General features: G+C 50.9%; 1 protein-coding gene across 5 annotated transcripts in view; it reads right to left on the bottom strand.

The window, feature by feature from the left end:
• Positions 1 to 19,581, bottom strand: part of RPS6KA2 (ribosomal protein S6 kinase A2) — a 299,783-nt gene that overhangs the window by 169,431 nt on the left and 110,771 nt on the right. Inside the window, exon 1 of one of the 5 annotated variants that reach the window (XM_074333817.2) lies at positions 16,844 to 17,052. The exons of the other annotated variants lie outside the window; for them this stretch is intronic. Coding sequence (XP_074189918.1) covers positions 16,844 to 16,894 — 51 coding nt within the window. The 5' untranslated portion in view covers positions 16,895 to 17,052. Of the gene's footprint in view, positions 1 to 16,843; positions 17,053 to 19,581 lie in introns of those variants that run through there. 5 annotated transcript variants of the gene reach the window in all.

Raw genomic sequence — 19,581 nt, 5'->3', positions numbered from 1 at the left:
AATGGTCTGTAAACTTTGCATTCTAGAGGAAGTTCGTTAGGACTGTTAGAAACACATGTGTCACGTGCACGTTGCGAGCAGCATGGGCCGTCCAGCACTGCGCTGGCACTGATTTCATGTCCCTCGTTCTGCCCAGCCTCCTAGACCTGCGCTGACTCTGTGCCATCTGCACTGGCCTTTGCTCTGCGCAAACCACGGCAAGGTCCAGGGCGACGTGCCTCTTCCTGCGGAGCCAGCCCCAACCCCCACCTGCCCTCCCCCACACACACACTGGACCAGGGCTCCAGACAAGTGGGAAATAAACACACTGTACGAGACAAGTCATCGCTGGTCACGGTCAAAGTCTCCCATGTTCATGAAGAAGAAACTTTCTTAGAACCACTCACTGACCAAAACACACACTCAGCACCAGCTGTGAGCTTAAGACATTCAAGACCTGTGTCAAGAAGAGGAGGTTGTGCTGAGCTTGAGCTACTGAGGCGCGCACACACACACACACACACACATTCACACACATGAACATTTACACACATTCATACATTTACACACATTCATACACACATTCACACATGTAAACATTTAGACACACACCAACACATTCATACACACATTTACACAGACATTTGTTTTATTTCATTTCACTGTGTTTTGCTTGTTTAAGAATAGAATTTGCAAAGCTGTATGTAAAGAATCTTGAATGGTATAATAAACAAATTATTAGGGTGAGCCACATGAAATTGCCAAAATTTTTAGCATTTTTCAATAAAAATTATGATTCTTATACGTCATATGTTAGAACCTAAAGAACACACCATGTACCAAAATTAACTCAAAATGGATCAAAGACTTAAGCATAAGACCTGAAACAATAAACTGCATACAACAAAACATAGGTACTAAACTTATGGACCTTGGGTTCAAAGAGCATTTTATGAATTTGACTCCAAAGGCAATGGAAGTAAAAGCTAAAATAAATGAATGGGACTATATCAAACTTAAAAGCTTCTGCACAGCAAAAGAAACCATCGACAAAATAAGAGGCAACCAACTGAATGGGAGAAGATTTTTGCAAACAGTGCCTCCAATAAGGGGCTAATATCCAAAATATACAAGGAACAAATGTAACTCAACAACAAAAAATAAACAAACAACCCAATTGAAAAAACGGGCAGAGGACCTGAAGAGACATTTCTCCAAAGAGGACATACAAACGGCAAGTAGACATATGAAAAAATGCTCAACATCACTAATCATCAGAGAAATGCAAATCAAAACCACAATGAGATATCACCTCACCCAAGTCAGAATGGCCATCATCAACAAGACAAATAGTAACAAGTGTTGGAGAGGCTGTGGAGAAAAAGGAACCCTCACACACTGTTGGTGGGAATGCAGACTGGTGCAGCCGTTATGGAAGGCAGTGTGGAGGTTCCTCAAAGAATTACGAATAGAATTGCCATATGACCCAGCAATCCCTCTCCTGGGTATCTACCCAAAAAATCTGAAAACATTTATACATAAAGACATGTGTGCTCCAATGTTCATTGCGGCTTTGTTTACGGTGGCCAAGACATGGAAACAACCAAAATGTCCTTCGATACTGAATGGATAAAGAAGTTGTGGTATATATACACAATGGAATACTATTCGGCGGTAAGAAAGATGAAATAGGACCATTTGTGACAACATGGATAGATCTTGAGATTATAATGCTGAGCGAAATAAGTCAGACAGAAAAAGCAGAGAACCATATGATTTCACTGATATGTGGTATATAAACCAAAAGCAACAAAAGAACAAGACAAACAAATGAGAAACAGAAACTCATAGACACTGACAATAGTTTAGTGGTTACCAGAGGGTAAGGGGGGTGGGGGGTGGGAGATGAGGGTAAGGGGGATCAAATATATGGTGATGGAAGGAGAACTGACTCTGGGTGGTGAACACACAATGGGATTTATAGATGATGTAATACAGAATTGTACACCTGAAATCTGTGTAATTTTCTAACTGTCATTCCAATAAACTTTAACTAAAAGAAAACAAACAACAAAACCCCCCCACAAAAACAAACAAACAAAAAAAGCGATCACACCCCCCAAAAAAAAAGTGAAAAAAAAGAGCCTGAAGAACAAGAAAAGTCTATGAAGTGGTATTTGTGGAGATTATTCTCATGGGTGGTGGACGAGGAAAGGAAAGAGGAGACAATACGAATGACAACACACCGCCAAACTGGAGGTGCACACGAGCAGTGATTAGTGACCCAAAGCAGAACAGTTATGGAAGGCAACGTGCTTCCAGCGGATTGACCTGGAAATGATGGAAGAAAAAGCTGAACTCTCATCAGAAGTCCATGTCGACAACCAGGGACTCGCACCGTAAGGCACGCCTGGGTCACCATGTCCACCAGCTCCAGAGGCTCTGTACGTCAGAGAGAGGGCACGTCCTGTGGCACCTTCCCAGGGGAACACGGGCCAGGAAAGTGCCCTTTAAAAGTCACTGATGGTTTCTAAACCAATCCATTTTCCTGCTAATGTCAATAATAATATTCCACTTAGTGAAATGTTTGGTCAGGTGTCTGACGGCTGACACTTGTCTGTTCTGTAGAAATGCAAGAAAGTGGCATTTTTAAGAGCTAGTAAGTTTTGTTTTTGTTCATGGAACATGAAGATACTTTCTCCAAAGAAGAGACACGGATGGCTAACAAGCACATGAAAAGATGCTCAATGTCACCAATTATCAGGGCAATGCAAACTGAAGCCACAACGAGATGTCACCTCACACCCATTAGAATTGCTACAATTAGGATGAGAATGTAGAAAACAGTACAGCAATTACTCAAAAAATTAAACACAGAACTGCCACAGGAGCCAGCAATCCCACTTTTGGGTACACACCCCCAAAAATTGAAAGCACGGCCTCAAAGAGAGACACGCACACCCATATTCATAGATGTGTTATTCACGTCTGACTGTGCGTGTGCAGCGGGCTGAGGAGCTGACTGGGTGGGGGGGACTGGGGTAAAACCCTCCATGCTTCCTTCTGATAAAGAAAGTCGGGGAGCAGCACAGATGCCCCTGTAGAGCCGGAAACAGGAAAAGCCGAGTTCCTCCCCAACACAATCCGTTACAGCCATCCATGTCAAGAAATAGATTACGTTTAAAAAGAAAGCAACGTAATGCATTCAGTAAGTTATTTATGGGAAACAGGAAAGTTTGCGTTGGAAAAAGCTTTTGACTTCAATTAGGGACAATGGTGCTTTGAACACAGTGGCAGGTGGCTCTTGGGGAAACCACTGCCTGGCCAGGCTAGCGAGGGAAACACGTGAATTCCCGTTTGGTCCTGGAGGAGGACGCGTGGTAGGGCGCTGACCCAGGGGAGAGAGGGAGGTCACCCAGTTGTAACATCTTGAGTCTGAGGGGACCGCTGCACACATTTCCAACAGGCACCCAGAACAATGGCTGATGTCTTTGGAGGGAGGTCGGGGTGAGACGAGGACGGAGGAATCCGGAAGCACACAATAGGAAGTCAAGGAATGCACTCAAGAGTTATTTATGGAAACAACAAATCTACTTGAAAGAGGTAGGAAGTGACAGAAATAAGCATTATGATCGCAAAGGATTTCTTTTTTAAACTGTGTTTCTACAAAATCTTTCTGACACTAATGCAGATAGATACGTGGAAAGTGACCTTCGGCCAACAGATAAACCAGGTCCTGAGGATCTAGAGAGACTCCTTTCTCCTACCAAGGCCACGGCTGTGCTCTCTGCACATGCCCCCACCCAGCTCACTGAGGACCCAAGGTCAGTATCAGACCCAACTCTTCATTTCAAAAGGATGCAGAAAGACAGACACAGCAAAGAGAGTCTGGCAGGCATGTTTCACCTTGACCCTCACTTGTTCCCGACGGGTAAGGACCCTGGTCGTCCCACCCCCACCCGCACCTTCAATCCCACTTTCCCCATCATCATCTCCCAGCCCTGACGCCGGCCCCAATTGTCACCCCCATTTCTCCTCTTTGTTCATAAGCTACCTTTACAAATATTCATGACAGGTCCTACATGCAGAAGGTCATCAACTAAACAAAACAGAAAGGCTGGGGACACACGGCAAGTCCCCGGCATCTCCCCACAGTCCCAGTGTGAGATGGTCCTGACATCAGCCTTTCTGGATGGTTCCCTCCGAGGGTCTGGATAATGCGAGATACCTTCTGTCTTGGTGCTTGAAGACTATGATGGCGTCACCGACAGGACAGGTGAAGATCGAATGAGGTTTCTCCTCTTTTTGATCATATGTTCTCTGTCTGTTTCCTACATCTACATACTAGAAGAATTCCTCAACATTTTCCTAACTTTTCTGGTGTTTTTTTCCCCCAGCAATCATATCTTAAATCTGGAAGAACGCTTTCTTCTTCCACGGTGATTCCTCCTTCATTTCATCCTGTTTGATTTATGCCGTTAGTGTCCTATTTTCTGAAATCTCTCAGGGTTTTAAAGGTCTCGTCTGTTCCCTGAGCTAATCTGCTTCTTCTGAGGTCAGTTTGTTTGCGTTTGTGTCAGTGGGTAAGGGAGCTGGCAGGGAAGAGACAGAAGACCCAGTGCAACCTGGCTCAGCCGTGATAAGCGACTTTGCCGGCTCACACGTGAGCTCTCCACGGAGTCCAGCTTCAGACACCGCCTTATCATTTCTTTGCCCTGAACTTCCGAAGCACCCTTCTCTGGCCTCCCCTCCAACACAGCAGATTAATCTCCTAAGTGCCATCCCATTCTTGTCACTGTGCTCCTTAGGTCACAGTGGTTCCTCAGCCTAGTACACTCTTTAATGCCTCACGCTGCCAAGGAGAGTCATCGCAGTAAGCGCTCACCTAACCCCCATGGAACTTAGATCCAGACGGTTCCCACTCTGCCTGCCCTGCTTTCCCTCTGGGAGTGTCCCCGAGCCACACCCAGGAAACCAGCTTTCTGGACCCCAGCTGCTAAGACTTCCCCCCTCTGAACTCCGCTCTCACTTATGGCACTCATCATGTTGTGGGGTGAACGTGACTCTGCAAGTCTACACGTTTGGACCCCATCAAACTTCCGTCAGCGTATAGCTCTGCATGTCCCTGCAGCCAGGCAGAGTGCACTGCACATGCCAGAGGCTGACGATGGCGCCTGAACTATTTCCCTTGTTCTCCTCACATTCTGACTAATCAGTTGTAGACACCGCCCTTCGTAACCCAGCACAAAAGACAGCTGTGTGAGGGGGACTGCAGTTCTCTTCAATGTAGTTTTAGTTAAATGGATGAAACTCTCCTATTACTATTGTACGCGACTCTAGCAAACGTAGGAGAATTCCCATAGAGTTGTTTGCATATTTTGAGAATTTATAATCCAACACAGAAAATACTTCCAATACGTCAACAACTCCCCCAGGGAGCTGGGCTGGTGTGGAGGTGGGGAGGGCCAGCACTGGCTGTCCTCCCAGAGGCAGGACGAAGGACCAGTTTTCCACACACGAGGCAGGACTTCCTGGTGTCAGAATTGGGCAACACCCAATGGGACACAGGGAGGCGCACGGTCTCACTACAGGGAGTTTAAAAATAATAACCTTGCTCACATCAGCTTTATTTGTCAACTTGAGTAGGTGTTGGGGCTGCTCACTTTCTACCCTTTAAAGGAGGAGGGGAGATTTTCGGATTAAATTATAGGATTATTAGGATGTGTCTCAAAATAATGTGGAGCTGGTGGGGGTTGGTACAGGAAGGTTAGATGCATAAATAAAACAAGGCTGGCCTTTACTTGATAATTTTTGAAATCACATATCTGTGACAGATCCACGGAGGTTTCTTATACTCTTCTATGCGCGCTTGTAATTTTTGATAATAAAATTCATTTTTTAAAGAAGGGATTTAACCTCTCAAGCAAATGAGTGTGGTTGTAGATTATTTGTAGCGAATATGACTTTTTAAATGCTTCTAATATTAACATCACTCCCAGAGCAGCATGGAGTAAGTCATTTTTAAAGGGTGTGCTCTGATGTGGCCGCGATCCGGCAAACAGAGAACTAACTTCATATGTCTCCACACCTGGGAGGTACTCACCCCGCCAGCCCCGCTCCGGATGCTCTGCCATGTCTCACCACTGTCTCCTGCACCACCCAGGCTCCCCTCAGGGTTCAAGCCCCAGGCCCCTTATCTTTCCACTTCTCTCCCTCCGCTTTCCAGCCTCACTCTCCTCTCGGGCGCCTCAAAGCCCCTCTGCCCCATACAATGGCTGTTCCATTCTTTGGAGCATCTCACCCTCCCTCCCACCACAGAAGCAAATCTTCTCGCAGCTGCATTCTTCAGGATGCAGGGTACGTCGATGATCACAGGCAGTTGTATTCCTCAATCATTTAGATCAAAGTGTTCTCTTCTCAATTTTCATTTCACTTAAATACAACATACAGTTTACTCTTGAACACTGAGGGGGCTTGGGGCCCTGATACCTTGTGCAGTCAAAAACTTGCATATAACTTTGGACTCTCACAAACTTGATTGCCCCTTGGTGTCCATGGGGGATAGGTTCCAGGACCCCTGCAGATACCAAAATTCAAGGACACTCAAGTCCCTTGTATAAAATGGTGTAGACACAGTCAGCCCTTTGCAACCGCTGACTCCCAGCCATAAATGGAAAACAGCTCAGGAGTTTATTGAAAAATAATCTGCATATACGTGGACCTGCACAGTTCAAACCCATGTTGCTCAAGGGTCGTCTGTAAAAAGAAACTCAGTGCTCTGCCTCCAATTCTTCTATTTTTAATTTCTTATAAGTAATTTTGGTTCTCTTGAGACTTGCGCTCTGCACGATGAGGAGAGTGTTTTCATGTCTTTCCCAGCAGGTAAGCGCCTCTGTGTAGACTTTACAGTGTGTGTTCTCATACATCCCAACAGGTACATCAGTGCGATTCCTGATTCCTACCCAGGAGGGCTGGGGAGAGGTGACAAAGGACGACAGGGACTGAGGTCCCAAGAAGCAGGACCGACGCATCCGACTCCAGCGAGAAAGTGGCCAACAGGGGCTCAAAGTCCGGTCTTCTCACTCTGAGTGCCTTCTGCCTTCCGCTGTGCTGGGCGACATTCAACCCTGAAGGCACAGCTGATATCGGGTGACCAAAAATGAATTTCTAAAGTTTGGCCAAAGGGTCAAGAACTCCAGGAACTGTGCACATTTAGATGTCTACTCCCCAAGTGACTTTATTACTAATTAGAATACATTTTTTGGATCATGGACTTTCGTAGATGAAACCAGATTTGTTCACCACAGATACGAATTCTATAGGATTTAGTTCATGTTACAAAACCTGGCTGCCCACCTATCAGCACCAGTAGCAGAGTGGTAAGTCTGGAAAGTCAAACGGCGAAGAGAAAGACAATTACACGAGAGTTGTTGCTTTGTCAATCACCGCACCACAAAAATAATAACTATTTTCTCTTCTATTTGCCATTTAAATAAGATAACGAAGATTTAGAAAATAAGTAGGACACAGCCAAAAAGAGAACGTAAGGTAAAATAGACATTCTGCCAGCAGCCACGTCGCTGAAGTTTCGTCCAGATGTAAAAGCAGACAGTGCCCCCGCCCCTCTGCCATTCTTCTCTGACCTTGACCCTGAGCAGGCCAGCCGTGGCCGTGAACTCGCCCCTCAAACCGAGTGCCCTTCTTCCCTATCAGCCACTGTCTCCCTGTCTCTTCTTATCTGCTTTTGCTCTAAGTGAACCTTTGCTCTGCAGTTAGGAGCAAAGGCAGGAGGAGAGTTTAAAAAAGAAAAAAAAAAAAAGCCAGAAAGACAAAGGAGTGAAAATTAGAGCACGAGCAGAGTATTCCACGATGTGCCAACCCGTACACGCCTGGAAGAACACAAAGAAATACACACAAAGCCCGCAGCTTCAAACGCGCCATTTGAAGACTCACCTGAGTGCAAGAAGTAGCTACGACACTCCAGGGCAGAAAGAACCAGAGGGCTGCAGGGCGACTGTCACCTTTCCTAGCACAAATGACCCTCACTCTCAAGCAAACGAGGCACATTCGATGTCCTAGGAGACAACGCTATAAACCAGTTACTGCCCCTGGAAGCCAAGGCCCTGCCCAAGCTCTGTCTTGACACAGGGGCCAGGCCCCTCTCTCACACTTGCCGTCCAGGACCGACCAGGACCCCAGGAAGGTTAGCATCACACCTCGGGTTCTGGGTGGCCTCAGCCTCAGCCCCTCCCTCCTCACGTGACTCCAGTTCTGAGGACCACCCTTCTTGGTTTCTGCCAAAGACTTGCTCCTGGTGGCGTCTCTCCCAGAGACGGAGTCCCGTGCTGACCCCCCGAGCTGGGGCTGGGGCCCTGACACCCCAGTGGCCTCCTAGGATGCTAGGACAATGGCTCCCCCGTGTCCACAGCTGAGTACCCTGGTCCCTCAGCCCTCCTGTGAGGGGACCCTGGACTCAGTTCCTTCTGTGTGTCTCAATTCACCATGCCGTTCTCCCCCAAGGTGGTGGGCTGAGGTTTACATTTTATAATGAGCAGTAAGAATATAAAAGAGAAATGGCCTATACAATATGCTGTTTAATTGTAAAATTTGACCCATCCTGAAGTAGAATTCTAAGGGTTTTCAGATGCCGCCTTTATGTTTAACCTACAGGCAATGACCCGAGGAAGACGTTTCAGAACAAGGCTCCACTGAGGAATTACAGGTGACAAACTGCCCCAGCTTTCTTCCTTGTTCTTCATGAATGAACTGGGGAACCTAAAACTCAAACATGGAGACGCAGGCATCACTTAGTGGGTCTCTCAGACCTGTTAACTTAGTAAGAGCTGGTGTCGAAATGCCATTGCACAAAGTAAGTGTCACGGTTCTTGCTCTTGCCGGGGTTCACATCCAGCTCACATCGGACGGCCGGGGGCCGGCTCGCCTGAAATCTCAGGTCCAGGGACAAATGAGGACAAACTGCGGGAGTAAGTCGGTGCCTTCCCAGACCCCACAGCGGGGGAGAGCGTTTGATGAGGCAGAGACACCAAGCCCACTGTGAGGGGGCAGCGAGGGTCTGGAGAGCCAGGGCCCGGGGCTGTCCTCTGACGGAGCCAGGTCGGTCCTGCTGGCCCATCACCAGCGACAGAAAGCAGAGCTAGTGCTGGTGCCAGGAGGGGATGTGGGAAGACCCCAGAACAGCTTGCTCGTCTCCGGGCATGGGAACTCAGAGAAAGGGGACATCCTCATCCCCTCATGGACCCCTGAGCTCCTTGGCACTTGGGGTGCAGGTTGGGGAGATGCTTCAGGATGAGCTCTGAGCTGGAAGCCTGATGTGTCACTGCTGAGCACCGCCAGAGCAGTGCCACCGCCGGCCAAGTAAACGCGACCCAGCGCACACCTGAGCACCCATGGCAGCCTGCGTCGAACCTGGGGACCCCACGCCTTCCGCGGCAGTGCACGCCCTGGCCTCAGGGCTGCCACCCACCACACTCGGCCCACCCTGTTCATCCTGTGGGACATGTCGCTTCTTCCATGAAGCCTGCCTTGGCTGCCCCAGACTACACTCCTCCAGACTGCGTTTCCAGCACCTGCGTCCGCGCTCTCAGCAGGCTTGCACGAGGATGATTGGTTCGTGCCGCTGTCGCCCCACAAGCTGAGAGCTCCCTGCAGGCGGCACCGTGTCATCATCTGTTTCTTTGCAGCCGGCATCTCACAGAGCCGCTGCACTGACCCCTGCCAGCACCAGTGCCATGCAGTGGCAAGCATGCATGCTGGAATGACCCTTCCGTTCCTCGCCAGCAGTTTGAAGGGGACAGGGAAGCGGAGGATGGCGGGGTCCGAGGGTAAGTGGTGAGGACAGAGTCTGTGGGGGGCCTTAGGACACAGTTCTGGAGCCCTGCCCTCCACTGTGATGACAACCGTGCAGAAGAGGGAACGCGCAGACGGTCTGCAGTGACTTTGTGTCTGTCCCCCGCAGACCTGGGCACAGAAATGGCCAGCACAGCTCCTGCAAGTATTCAGCTCCCCCTGCCACTGTCCCTGATCCTGAGGACAGCGTGTAAGCAGCAGCCACCACATGGTGCATGTGCCACGTGCCGGGGCGATGTGAACGCTAACACTGCTGTCTCGCGGGAGCTGGGCCACAGGCCCAGGCAGCAGGCTCGCGCATTCTGCCCATTCTCAGAGGGGCACGTGGGGTCGCCCGCTGTACTGAAGAGCTGGGGGCTGCAGTGCTGCAGAGTACACACCACTGTCACCAGTGTAAACTGGCCATTTAAACACGTGCGACAGAGGACAGCGGCAGGCCCCCTGCTGACCCTGGGCGTCTGTGTCGTGGCTGTAGAGTCGGGAGGCCAGGGGATTTCCAGCCACTAACACGAGAAAATGGAGGAGGTCGCTGGAGGAACAAGTTTGTCTATAAAAATTCTATGTCATCATATTTACCGTGTTTCCCCGAAAATAAGACCTAGCCAGACCATCAGCTCTAATGCGTCTTTTGGAGCAAAAATTAATATAAGACCCAATCTTATTTCACTATAACACCGGGTCGTATATAATATAATATAATATAATATAATATAATATAATATAATATAATATAATATAATATAATATAATACTGGGTCTTATATTAATTTTTGCTCCAAAAGACGCATTAGAGCTGATGGTCTGGCTAGGTCTTATTTTCGGGGAAACAGTATTTTTCCATTAAGATACTTTACTAGAGTACGTGGTGTGCAGGAATCCACCCACTTTTATTTGCTCAGAGGTGACTTGTTAAACTCTGATTTTCTGAGCTGAAGAGCAAACACAGAAGGTCGAAACAGCCTAGCTTTAAGGATGTTTGAAGGTGGGACAGCACTGCCCATGAGCCAGCGGAGGTGGATGGTGAGCGCCACCCAGGTTCGGAGCTCGCCCAGAGTGAGCACAGCCAAGCGAAGCTGCCACTCCTCGGAACCACTGCCCACGGCCTGTAACGCTAAGAAACACTTGTAATCCACCTGCAGTAGGAATGAGACCCAGGGGATTTACTCAATGACCCGAAGCCACCCAAGTGCCCCTGGGGAAGGTTCTGCTCATGGGTTTCGTCACTAGTTCACATGCCCCAGTTTGGGGCCAGAGATGGCAGAGCTGGCACCGCTCCCGGTGGCCTGGTGAGGATAAGATTCCCGCCACTACAGCAGCGCCTGTGAGGAGGGACAGAGCTCCCCAAGGAGCTCGTGAGGGGGAACCACTTGTTAAGTCAACACTAAGTCATTTTTACCAGGGCCACTTACAGCCACTGGTAAAGAGCAGAGCCATGAAGCAATACAGCCTGGTGGGTGCTGAGGACACAGAAGGAGCCCAGGGGCCACGCAGTGTCGCCCCTGCGAGAGAAGTGGTGCCTGGTCAGAAGGAAGTGGGAGGCGAGGCTGAGGACAGGAGCGGGTGATGGGGAAACCGAACCCGCTGGAATCATGACTCTGGTTAGGGTCCAGGAAATGCCCCAGGGGAGCGACGGGACACAAACCCTGTGTGAGAGGCAGTCTTGGGAACATGCCAACACACTTACGGGACCCTGTATACTTGACCTCGTACCTCAATTTCCTCTTCTGTAAAATGGGGTAATAAGTGTGCTCCTCCCGAGGGTTATGAGGATTAGATGAATGGTTATGTGGAATGCACGGCGTGCCTTGGATCGCTGAAGAACCTGGGATCTCACCCCAACTGCTTCGCTTCCCAGGTCTAAACCTGAGGTTCGAAGGGCTTAACTGGCTTCGCTAACATCACACTTGGTTAATTAGGAGAGACTTGGAGTGAGTATGCACATACCAGTCATGGCTGCTGGGACAGAGAGGGTCAGAATCCAAAGGTCAAGAGGAAATGAACCAGCACAGGGACAGGAATCCTGGGAGCTGGAGACAGGAGTCAGCTCCGTGCACACATGAACACCACGCACGCACACACGGATGCACACACGTACACGCTTGCACACATGCGTACACATACAGATGTCCACACATGCACACCCAGATATGCACACATACACGCTTGCACACATGCGTACACATACAGATGTCCACACATGCACACCCAGATGTGCACACATGCACACAGTGTACACATACAGATGTACACACATGCACACCGAGATGTGCACACATGCACACTTACACACACGTGTACACATACAGATGTACACACATGCACACCCAGATGTGCATACATACACACTTGCACACACGTTTACACATACAGATGTCCACACATGCACACCCAGATGTGCACACATGCACACTTGTACACATACGTACATATACAGATGTCCACACATGCACACACAGATGTGCACACATGCACAATTGCACACACACGTACACATACAGATGTCCACACATGCACACACAGATGTGCACACATGCACACTTGCACACACGCGTACACATACAGATGTCCACACATGCACACGAGGATTCACACACACCTCTCACACCTAGCTCCCAGGAAATCACAACCAGGAAGAGAACCTGGGCTTAACCCTGAGTGAGGTGGAAAGTGAACGCAGAGGAAGACACCACAGCCGTGGGAATTAACAGAGGGAGAGTGTGACCTGGGGAACCGGGAAGGCACAAATCACAGGAATTGTGCATCCAGGCCTCCCAGCGTGGGGACCGGCCACAGGAGCGCCAGGGCCTGACAGTGAGCCTCCGTCCTGAGGCAGGTCAGGCTCAGGACACGCTGGCCCCGCAGACAGCTGCCCACAAGGCCACCCAACCTTTCTGGGCTCCAGAACCCTCCCTCTTCATCCCACGTCTCCCCAGCTTGTCCCAGCACAGGTAGGGCCTGTTGTGCCTTTGGGAGTAAGAGGGTTTCACAGCGCCAGGTGCCCAAACACACATCTGTGACACACAACACGCTTGTTGCTTCTCATCACAGTCTCACAGTGGCGTGGGTCCCCCACATTCATCAGGCTCCCCTCTTTTGGAGGAAAAAGGGTCCTCATGTCCACAGGCCACGGACGCATATGTTTCTAAAAGGTGCAGCTGCCCACAGGGGCCTGGCCCGCCCAGCTGGCTGACTGCTTTAAAGCTCAGCAGGTTCTCTCAAATGACCCACATTTCCTGAGAAAGGGGGTCTGTCCCCCCCCTTCCTCTACAGGCATCATCAGCACGGAGTGAAATGCTTCAGTTGAGTGAAAATACATGTCACTTCGTCCCTCAGTGACGACTTGGAACAACAGCAGTGAAAACAGCTTAAACAACAGGACCCATCCACCCACACCCGAGGCAAACCAGAGCCCCCTTCCTTCTCCCTGATGAGTGTCGGGGCCCCCCCAGCCGTCCATGCACGCAGGCTGCTGTGCTAAAGACCCTGGTCCCCACCCCGTGTGACTCATGCTTTTGGGTGAATTGATGCTGTTGCTTTACTTCCGTGAAGGGCTGTTGTCCCTTTGCACAAACAGAATTCATGTCTGATTTCACGGAAGATAAACCCAACCCTGGGAGTCAGCCTGGGAGTCAGAGCACAGACTGTGATATGTCCCTGTAATGTGTTCGGGGAAATCCTGATGAGAGACCTCTGAGTGTGCCTGCCATGGGAACGTGTGTCCCCTCAAACTCGCAAGGAAAAGGATTAAAAAAAGGGTATGTACCACATAAAAATGTTACATACCTACTTGAATGAGCAAACAAAGAACACCGGGAAGAGTGGAGGTGAAACAGGGCAGGTCAGTTCCACTCGTTAAACTTCCCAGTGTGTCTCCAGGACCAGATCTGCCAGCTGTGCCCCCAGATCTGCGTGACCGGTCCCTGTAGGACAGGCATGGTAACCGAGTACATCTCTTAAGACAGCTGCCAGAAGCTGCACACTTACATAAACTCCCCATAGTTTATAGGCAAATATTTGGCACTTCTGGACAAAACTGTCGCCTGTCACTCAGGAAGCTGGCACAGCGGTGCCAGCACCTTCTCCACGAATGGCTGAGCCCAGCGTCCCCGAGCGGTTTGCTGGGGCAGCACACTCTGCCTGCCCTGCAGGGGGGAGCTGTGACCGCCGAAGCCGTGCGTCAGGCTGTGCCCAGCCCCTCATGCTGCACAGCGGGGCACACGCCAGCATGTCAGCCCCCGATGATGACAGGGGCTCAGGTGGGACCGCCAGCATTGCCAACGCCCCCGATCTTGCCAGTGGAGCCCGGGAGTCCTGACTACGACCCTCCCCAGGGAGAGACAGAGTGGGAGGCGGAGCTCCGAGGGCCCTGGGAGGTGGCCGGTGAGGACTGGAGGGAGAAGGGTACGGACAGACGCCGCACGTCTCTGCAATGTAACGTGACGGTCCTGGGTCAGGACCCGCTCCTGCACTGGGTCACGTCACAGCTCTCAAGCCCGTCCTCAGCACCCACTGCTGGAGTGGCAGAGGCCCTGCTCCTGGGGCTCTGACATAACCCCAGTCCTGTGGGATGATGTGCCAGGGCGCTTACACCCAGCAGGGGCCCCTGAGAGCTACTCACCAAATCCTCCCATTGCACCGGCTCTGATCCTGCACACCGCACGCGCGCCCCGGAGCCGAGACAGACACACAGACCCGTCAGCTCAGAAAGCCACACAGGACTCCCGTCCGGTGCCTGTCACCGAACCAGACACCGATGTGCCTTTGCTGCTGGAATTATGTCTCATGGCCCCACACACGATAACCCCAGCTCTGCCGTATATGAGACCCGTGGACCGGACGGACACGTCTGCATGGTTCCTTGAGCTGTTTTCCTCATTGGCAGCTGAGGCTAATTCACTCCGGGCAGGACTGCGTGGGGACCCCTGCTCTGCATCCAGCATGCCGGGCTCGCACTCCGCATTTCATCAAGAACTGTCTGAGTAACTGAACAAGTCATTCACTGAGATAAGCCTCAGTTTTCTCATCTACAAAATGGGCTTAAACATCCTATTTAGCAAGCGCTGCTCCTCTACGGCAAGTCCCAGCAGCGACTTGTTTCAGACTTAAATGGCCACTGTATACACACAAGTACTGAGTGTTTGCGTGGATGGAGACCTCTGCACGTCCCCACCACGGGCAGATGTGGCATGCACATTGCGACTGTCATGTTTGATAAGGAACACTCACTAAATGAAAACATTAAATAAGCGACTTGTTAACTGGTCATGACCAGCGTGCAGGACCTGTGATAGCAGCAACGTGCAGTTATGCTATATATTCTTGAGCGCTTTAAAATAAAATGAAAGTAAAAAACACAAAATTCCTAGGTTTAGAAGGTTCAGGCACTGCCAATGCACTTTGCGAAACCTGAGCTCACTGTGATACTATCTTTCTTGCTTTGCATGTGGCTGTGCCATGTGGTGTGGAAATTATGAAAAGGAAAACCACGCGGGAGCAGAGCCAGCCTTGGAGTCTCGTCCTCAGATGGAGGGTGTCAGGACTTGACCTGAGCAGCTCTTTCCACTCCTTCCCTCCTGTGCGTTCTCACCACTCCCGGGCCTGCTCGGGCCTCCCCCACGTTGGGACCCGCTGACTGTGACAACCTCCACAAGACTTCCTGGTTTCGGTCGCCCCAACCTCCCGTCAGCCAGCCTAAGGCCTGCCAGGCGGACGTTCCAAAATAGCTCCGCTCCTCTGTCCCTGCCCACTCAGTGCCTCCCCGCTGCCTGTGGGGCCTCCACCCCCGTACTTCCCACCTCTGGCACCTGAGAGCTTGGAGCGCTCAGCCCACTGCCCCCCGTGGGAGTCTTTGCCCCTGCAGGGCCCAGGAAGGTCGGACCCTCCCCACGGAGCTTTCTTAACATTGCACCCACTTTCCTCTGAACCCCACCATGGTGGCATGATGGGTGTGACATGCCAGATGGGTTACATTTTCCAAGGACCCCCCCCATCTCAATAGTTTATCTTCAAAAGGATTGGAGGCTCCTTGGGTTTGAGGCAAAGGCATATTACAAAAGGACAGTGCTGTGTCTTTTCCAGCATTTATTTCTGTAATAACCTATTTATCCAAAGATTAGACTAGAAGATCAAGAATCTTCTAGGGAAGGCTAGACGGCAGCTAATCGGGCCAAAGGCCCCCATGCAGCCATTCAGGAGGCGCAGTGAACAGCCACTGACCAACTGAAATCATTGCCTTGATCGGCATGAGGAAAAGAACCGGGCAGCTGCATTGGGGGAAAACAACTACAAATTAGCAACAATGCAATGAAACTAAATGATATTCAAGACGAAGAACCAGAGAGATGGGCTTGAGGGGCCTCGTGACAAAGTCCCATGGACCAAGGACCCCACCCCCAGCTGACTGTCTCAGGGGAGGAGGAACAGGACAAGACAGGTGGGATAAAATGAGAGAAAGATGAGAGAAAAGTGAGGAGAGGAACTATAAGAAAAAGAAGTAAGCACGGCCCATCCTACCACCTGTGCTCCAAGCTCTTGATAAACGAGTCACCCCTTTCCAGAGACAAACCACGGGAAGTTCACGGTCAGCATTCCCTCGTGATCCGAACTTGCAGAGAGAAATCCGAGAGTAGCTGACTGCCATCAAACTCAAGGACGAGATCAAGTGACACTAGACAGGGAACGGATGTGATGCAGAACGGGAAAGGTGCAAGCCAAAATTTAAAGAAAAACAAAAATAAAGGACAACACTTTGATACCTGAACAAAGAAAACAATGAGGAAGGTGCTAAAAATCATACTTCAAGTTTCATACTAAGTAAAATATTAAGACGTGAGGGGGAAAAGTTTACCAATGTCATACATAACTTTGAAAATATAATTACTTAGCTGACTGGCCAGTTTGGCTTCCACATAAGATTGGGAGACCATCTTAAAATAAGAAAAGAAACACCACCGCATACTCCAAACTGCTTTTTAAAAACGCAAACACAGGTACTTACTAACAGTGCCCCATAGAATTTAGAGAAGGCTTGGCGGAAGCGAGAAAGCATGTCGCCAAAGCAGCGATGATGATGGTGACGGCCAGGGAGCCACAGTCCTCCCCTTCAAGCATGGAGACTGTCACCCTCCACGTGTCCCAGAGCACACCTCCGGCGAAGTCTGTAAACATTCGGGCTGATTCTCAGCGGGCACCCTCCAAAGGCAGCAGCAGTGAGGAGAAGTCACAGGCACTTTTAGTAACTGACTTAACCCAACACCTCGGGTCACTTACTTAATATAGGGAGTGCTATTCCCATTGGGCAGCAAGCGAGCAAGGCTGGCCACCTGTTCTGCTGCCCGTCTGCCTGTCTTGAGCGAAGCCCAGATTGGAGGGAGCCACGAACGTGATGCCAACCGAGGCGCTGGCAGTGGGCTGACACCTCCGCCCCGCAGCTCTGTCCAGAGGTCCTGTTCCTCCCACATGCCGGGAAGATGGCAAATCAAGTTGCCGAGAAGCGGTGATTCTGCTTCTTGTTGTGAATATTGCCTTTATGCCTTTCTTTTCCAGAGACCATTTTTGTCATTGTAAGACTCTGATCGACTTGTCGCACTGGTAGAGACGCTGCTAAAGAAACTTAAAATGGGGAGAATGTAAGCTACGTCCCAGTGGCCACACAGCTTAATCTCAAAAGCCACAAAGAGTCACTCTTCCTCATGGGCAGCTGCCCCTCTCGTCTCCTGAATCAGAACGGCACTCCAAACCTGTGGCCACAAATGTCTCACGGAGACGGACTGGCGGTCAGTTTTGTAATGATGTACCTACAGACACCTCCCACTGACACGCCACCCGCAGTCCTGACGGGAGGGGCCGGCCGCTCAGGCCAGCGTGCCCAGCAGCTTGACACTCAGCCATACCCACTAGCTTTCCCAAACAGCTTGACTGCTGCTAGCATCTGGGGAGAACGCCAACAAAAGTAAAAGCAATCTGTACAGAGCACATTCCACTCGCCACACTCTGGCTCCGCCTGGTTCCTGAGTGAAGGGGCCAACACTCCGTTCACATCGCCTCTGGGTTCTAAGAGTCTCCCGTCCTCCTGCAAGGATGCCCCTCTCTGACTTCACTACGACTGTCACCGTTCCGTTGAATGACAACAGTGCTAACGGTGCCTGTTGTGCGTCATCTGATGCTGCTGTTGGTCGGGAATCCATGTGGCATTTTTCATAAACGGATTGAGACTATCTCTATGCCCGTAAACCCCCACAGAGGGGTGGCCCTATCCAACCACCCCACACACTTGACCTGCCTCACGGGCACCTGCCTGGCGAACAAGCTCATGTGGCAGCTCGTCTGACCCACACAGAAGCCGCCTGCTTTGTTTCATGTTGCAGTGGTCACCTGCACCACAGACGAGCAGGAGAACGTCCTCCGGGGATTTGCTGAGACGTCCCGTGTGATTTGGAATCTCCCCCCATGTGTTCACTCAAGGTCTCCCCAGGCAGGGAAGGCACCATCACAGGAGCTGCTGACTCATTAGCTGGTGAAATTGTGGGGCCATCTGTCCGCAGGCTGAGGCGCTGAGAGGAGCTCGCGATCGGATGCAAAACTACCTGAAGCAGCCAGGTGCGGTCTGGCCCAGCGGGCTCTGCCTTCCATCTTCTGAGTGTGCCCAGCTGGGGTAGCTGGCAGGTGTTGTCCTGGGTGTTTCACTGAAGTCGCAGTTCCATGATCCGGAAGGTGGGGTTTGCTTCCACCCACGCAGGGGGGACCCCTTACCTTCCCATGGCTGAACATCACTCACTGCTGGGTCCTCGGTGTCTCTAGCTGACACCTGTCCTGAGCCAAAACCTGCCCCAGCCACCTGCTGAGAAGGTCCTCCGGATGTCAGGGTGTCCGGTGGGCGACAGCATCCCAGACGGCCCTCCTGCTCGCCCATGGCTGCTTGTGCCCCGTAACTGTCAGTCACAGCACATCCTCCGCCCAGCCGCTCAGGCCAAACATATGGGAAGCTGTTTTCATTGTCCTTCCTCTTCATCTCCCACAGTGACTCAGTCTCTCTATCGTGTCCTTGAATCGCCCTTCCCCTCCCCCCATGGGTGGTTTCTCGGGTCAGAGAGCCCCGTGTCTCCCTAGGATTTGTTTCCAGTCTCCCCACCTCACTCCGTCCCCCACAGGGCAACCAGACCGACTCCAAAATGAAACCCGTGAAACTCCTTCAGGACCCCGTCCTCACCTGCACACGCACCCCCAGCCCGGGAGGGCCCACAAGCAGATTCTCCTAGGAGTGCTGCTCCTCCACTCCCACATCGTCAGTCTGTCCGACCTTCTCTCCCCCTTCAGCTCTCAACGTCACTTCCTCCACCAGCCCGCACTGACCCCCAGGATGGGGTGAGGCCCCGATCCTACCTGCTTCCCGAACACCCTGGATTCCCCTGCATGGAAATCACTGTCTTGGTCTGTGTCGTCCCCTCGTCTTAGGCCACCCAAGCCAAGGAAGGAACTTACTCATCCTTGTATACCACAGCACCCCCGTACCCAGGAAGGACTGGGCCCCGTGCTTTAGGAGCCGCATGTTTCACACACACAACCAATTATTAAAGAATGTTTGTGCACAGCACAGCCCGTAACCATGAAGGTTCACTGCCATGACGAAGTCCACTCAGGATCCAAGAAGTGCTATTCCAAACTCTCACCCTGCATGTCAAAACCCAAGTAGGTGACAGCTATGAAGGTGAGTTCTATGGTGCCCTTGGGGACAGA

This window comes from Rhinolophus sinicus, chromosome 2, assembly GCF_057876585.1.
Source record: "Rhinolophus sinicus isolate RSI-liver-muscle chromosome 2, RSI-T2T, whole genome shotgun sequence".
In the NCBI taxonomy this organism is placed as follows: domain Eukaryota; kingdom Metazoa; phylum Chordata; class Mammalia; order Chiroptera; family Rhinolophidae; genus Rhinolophus; species Rhinolophus sinicus.
Note: the sequence above shows the minus strand (reverse complement) of the source record. Positions and strands in the feature narration are given on the sequence as shown.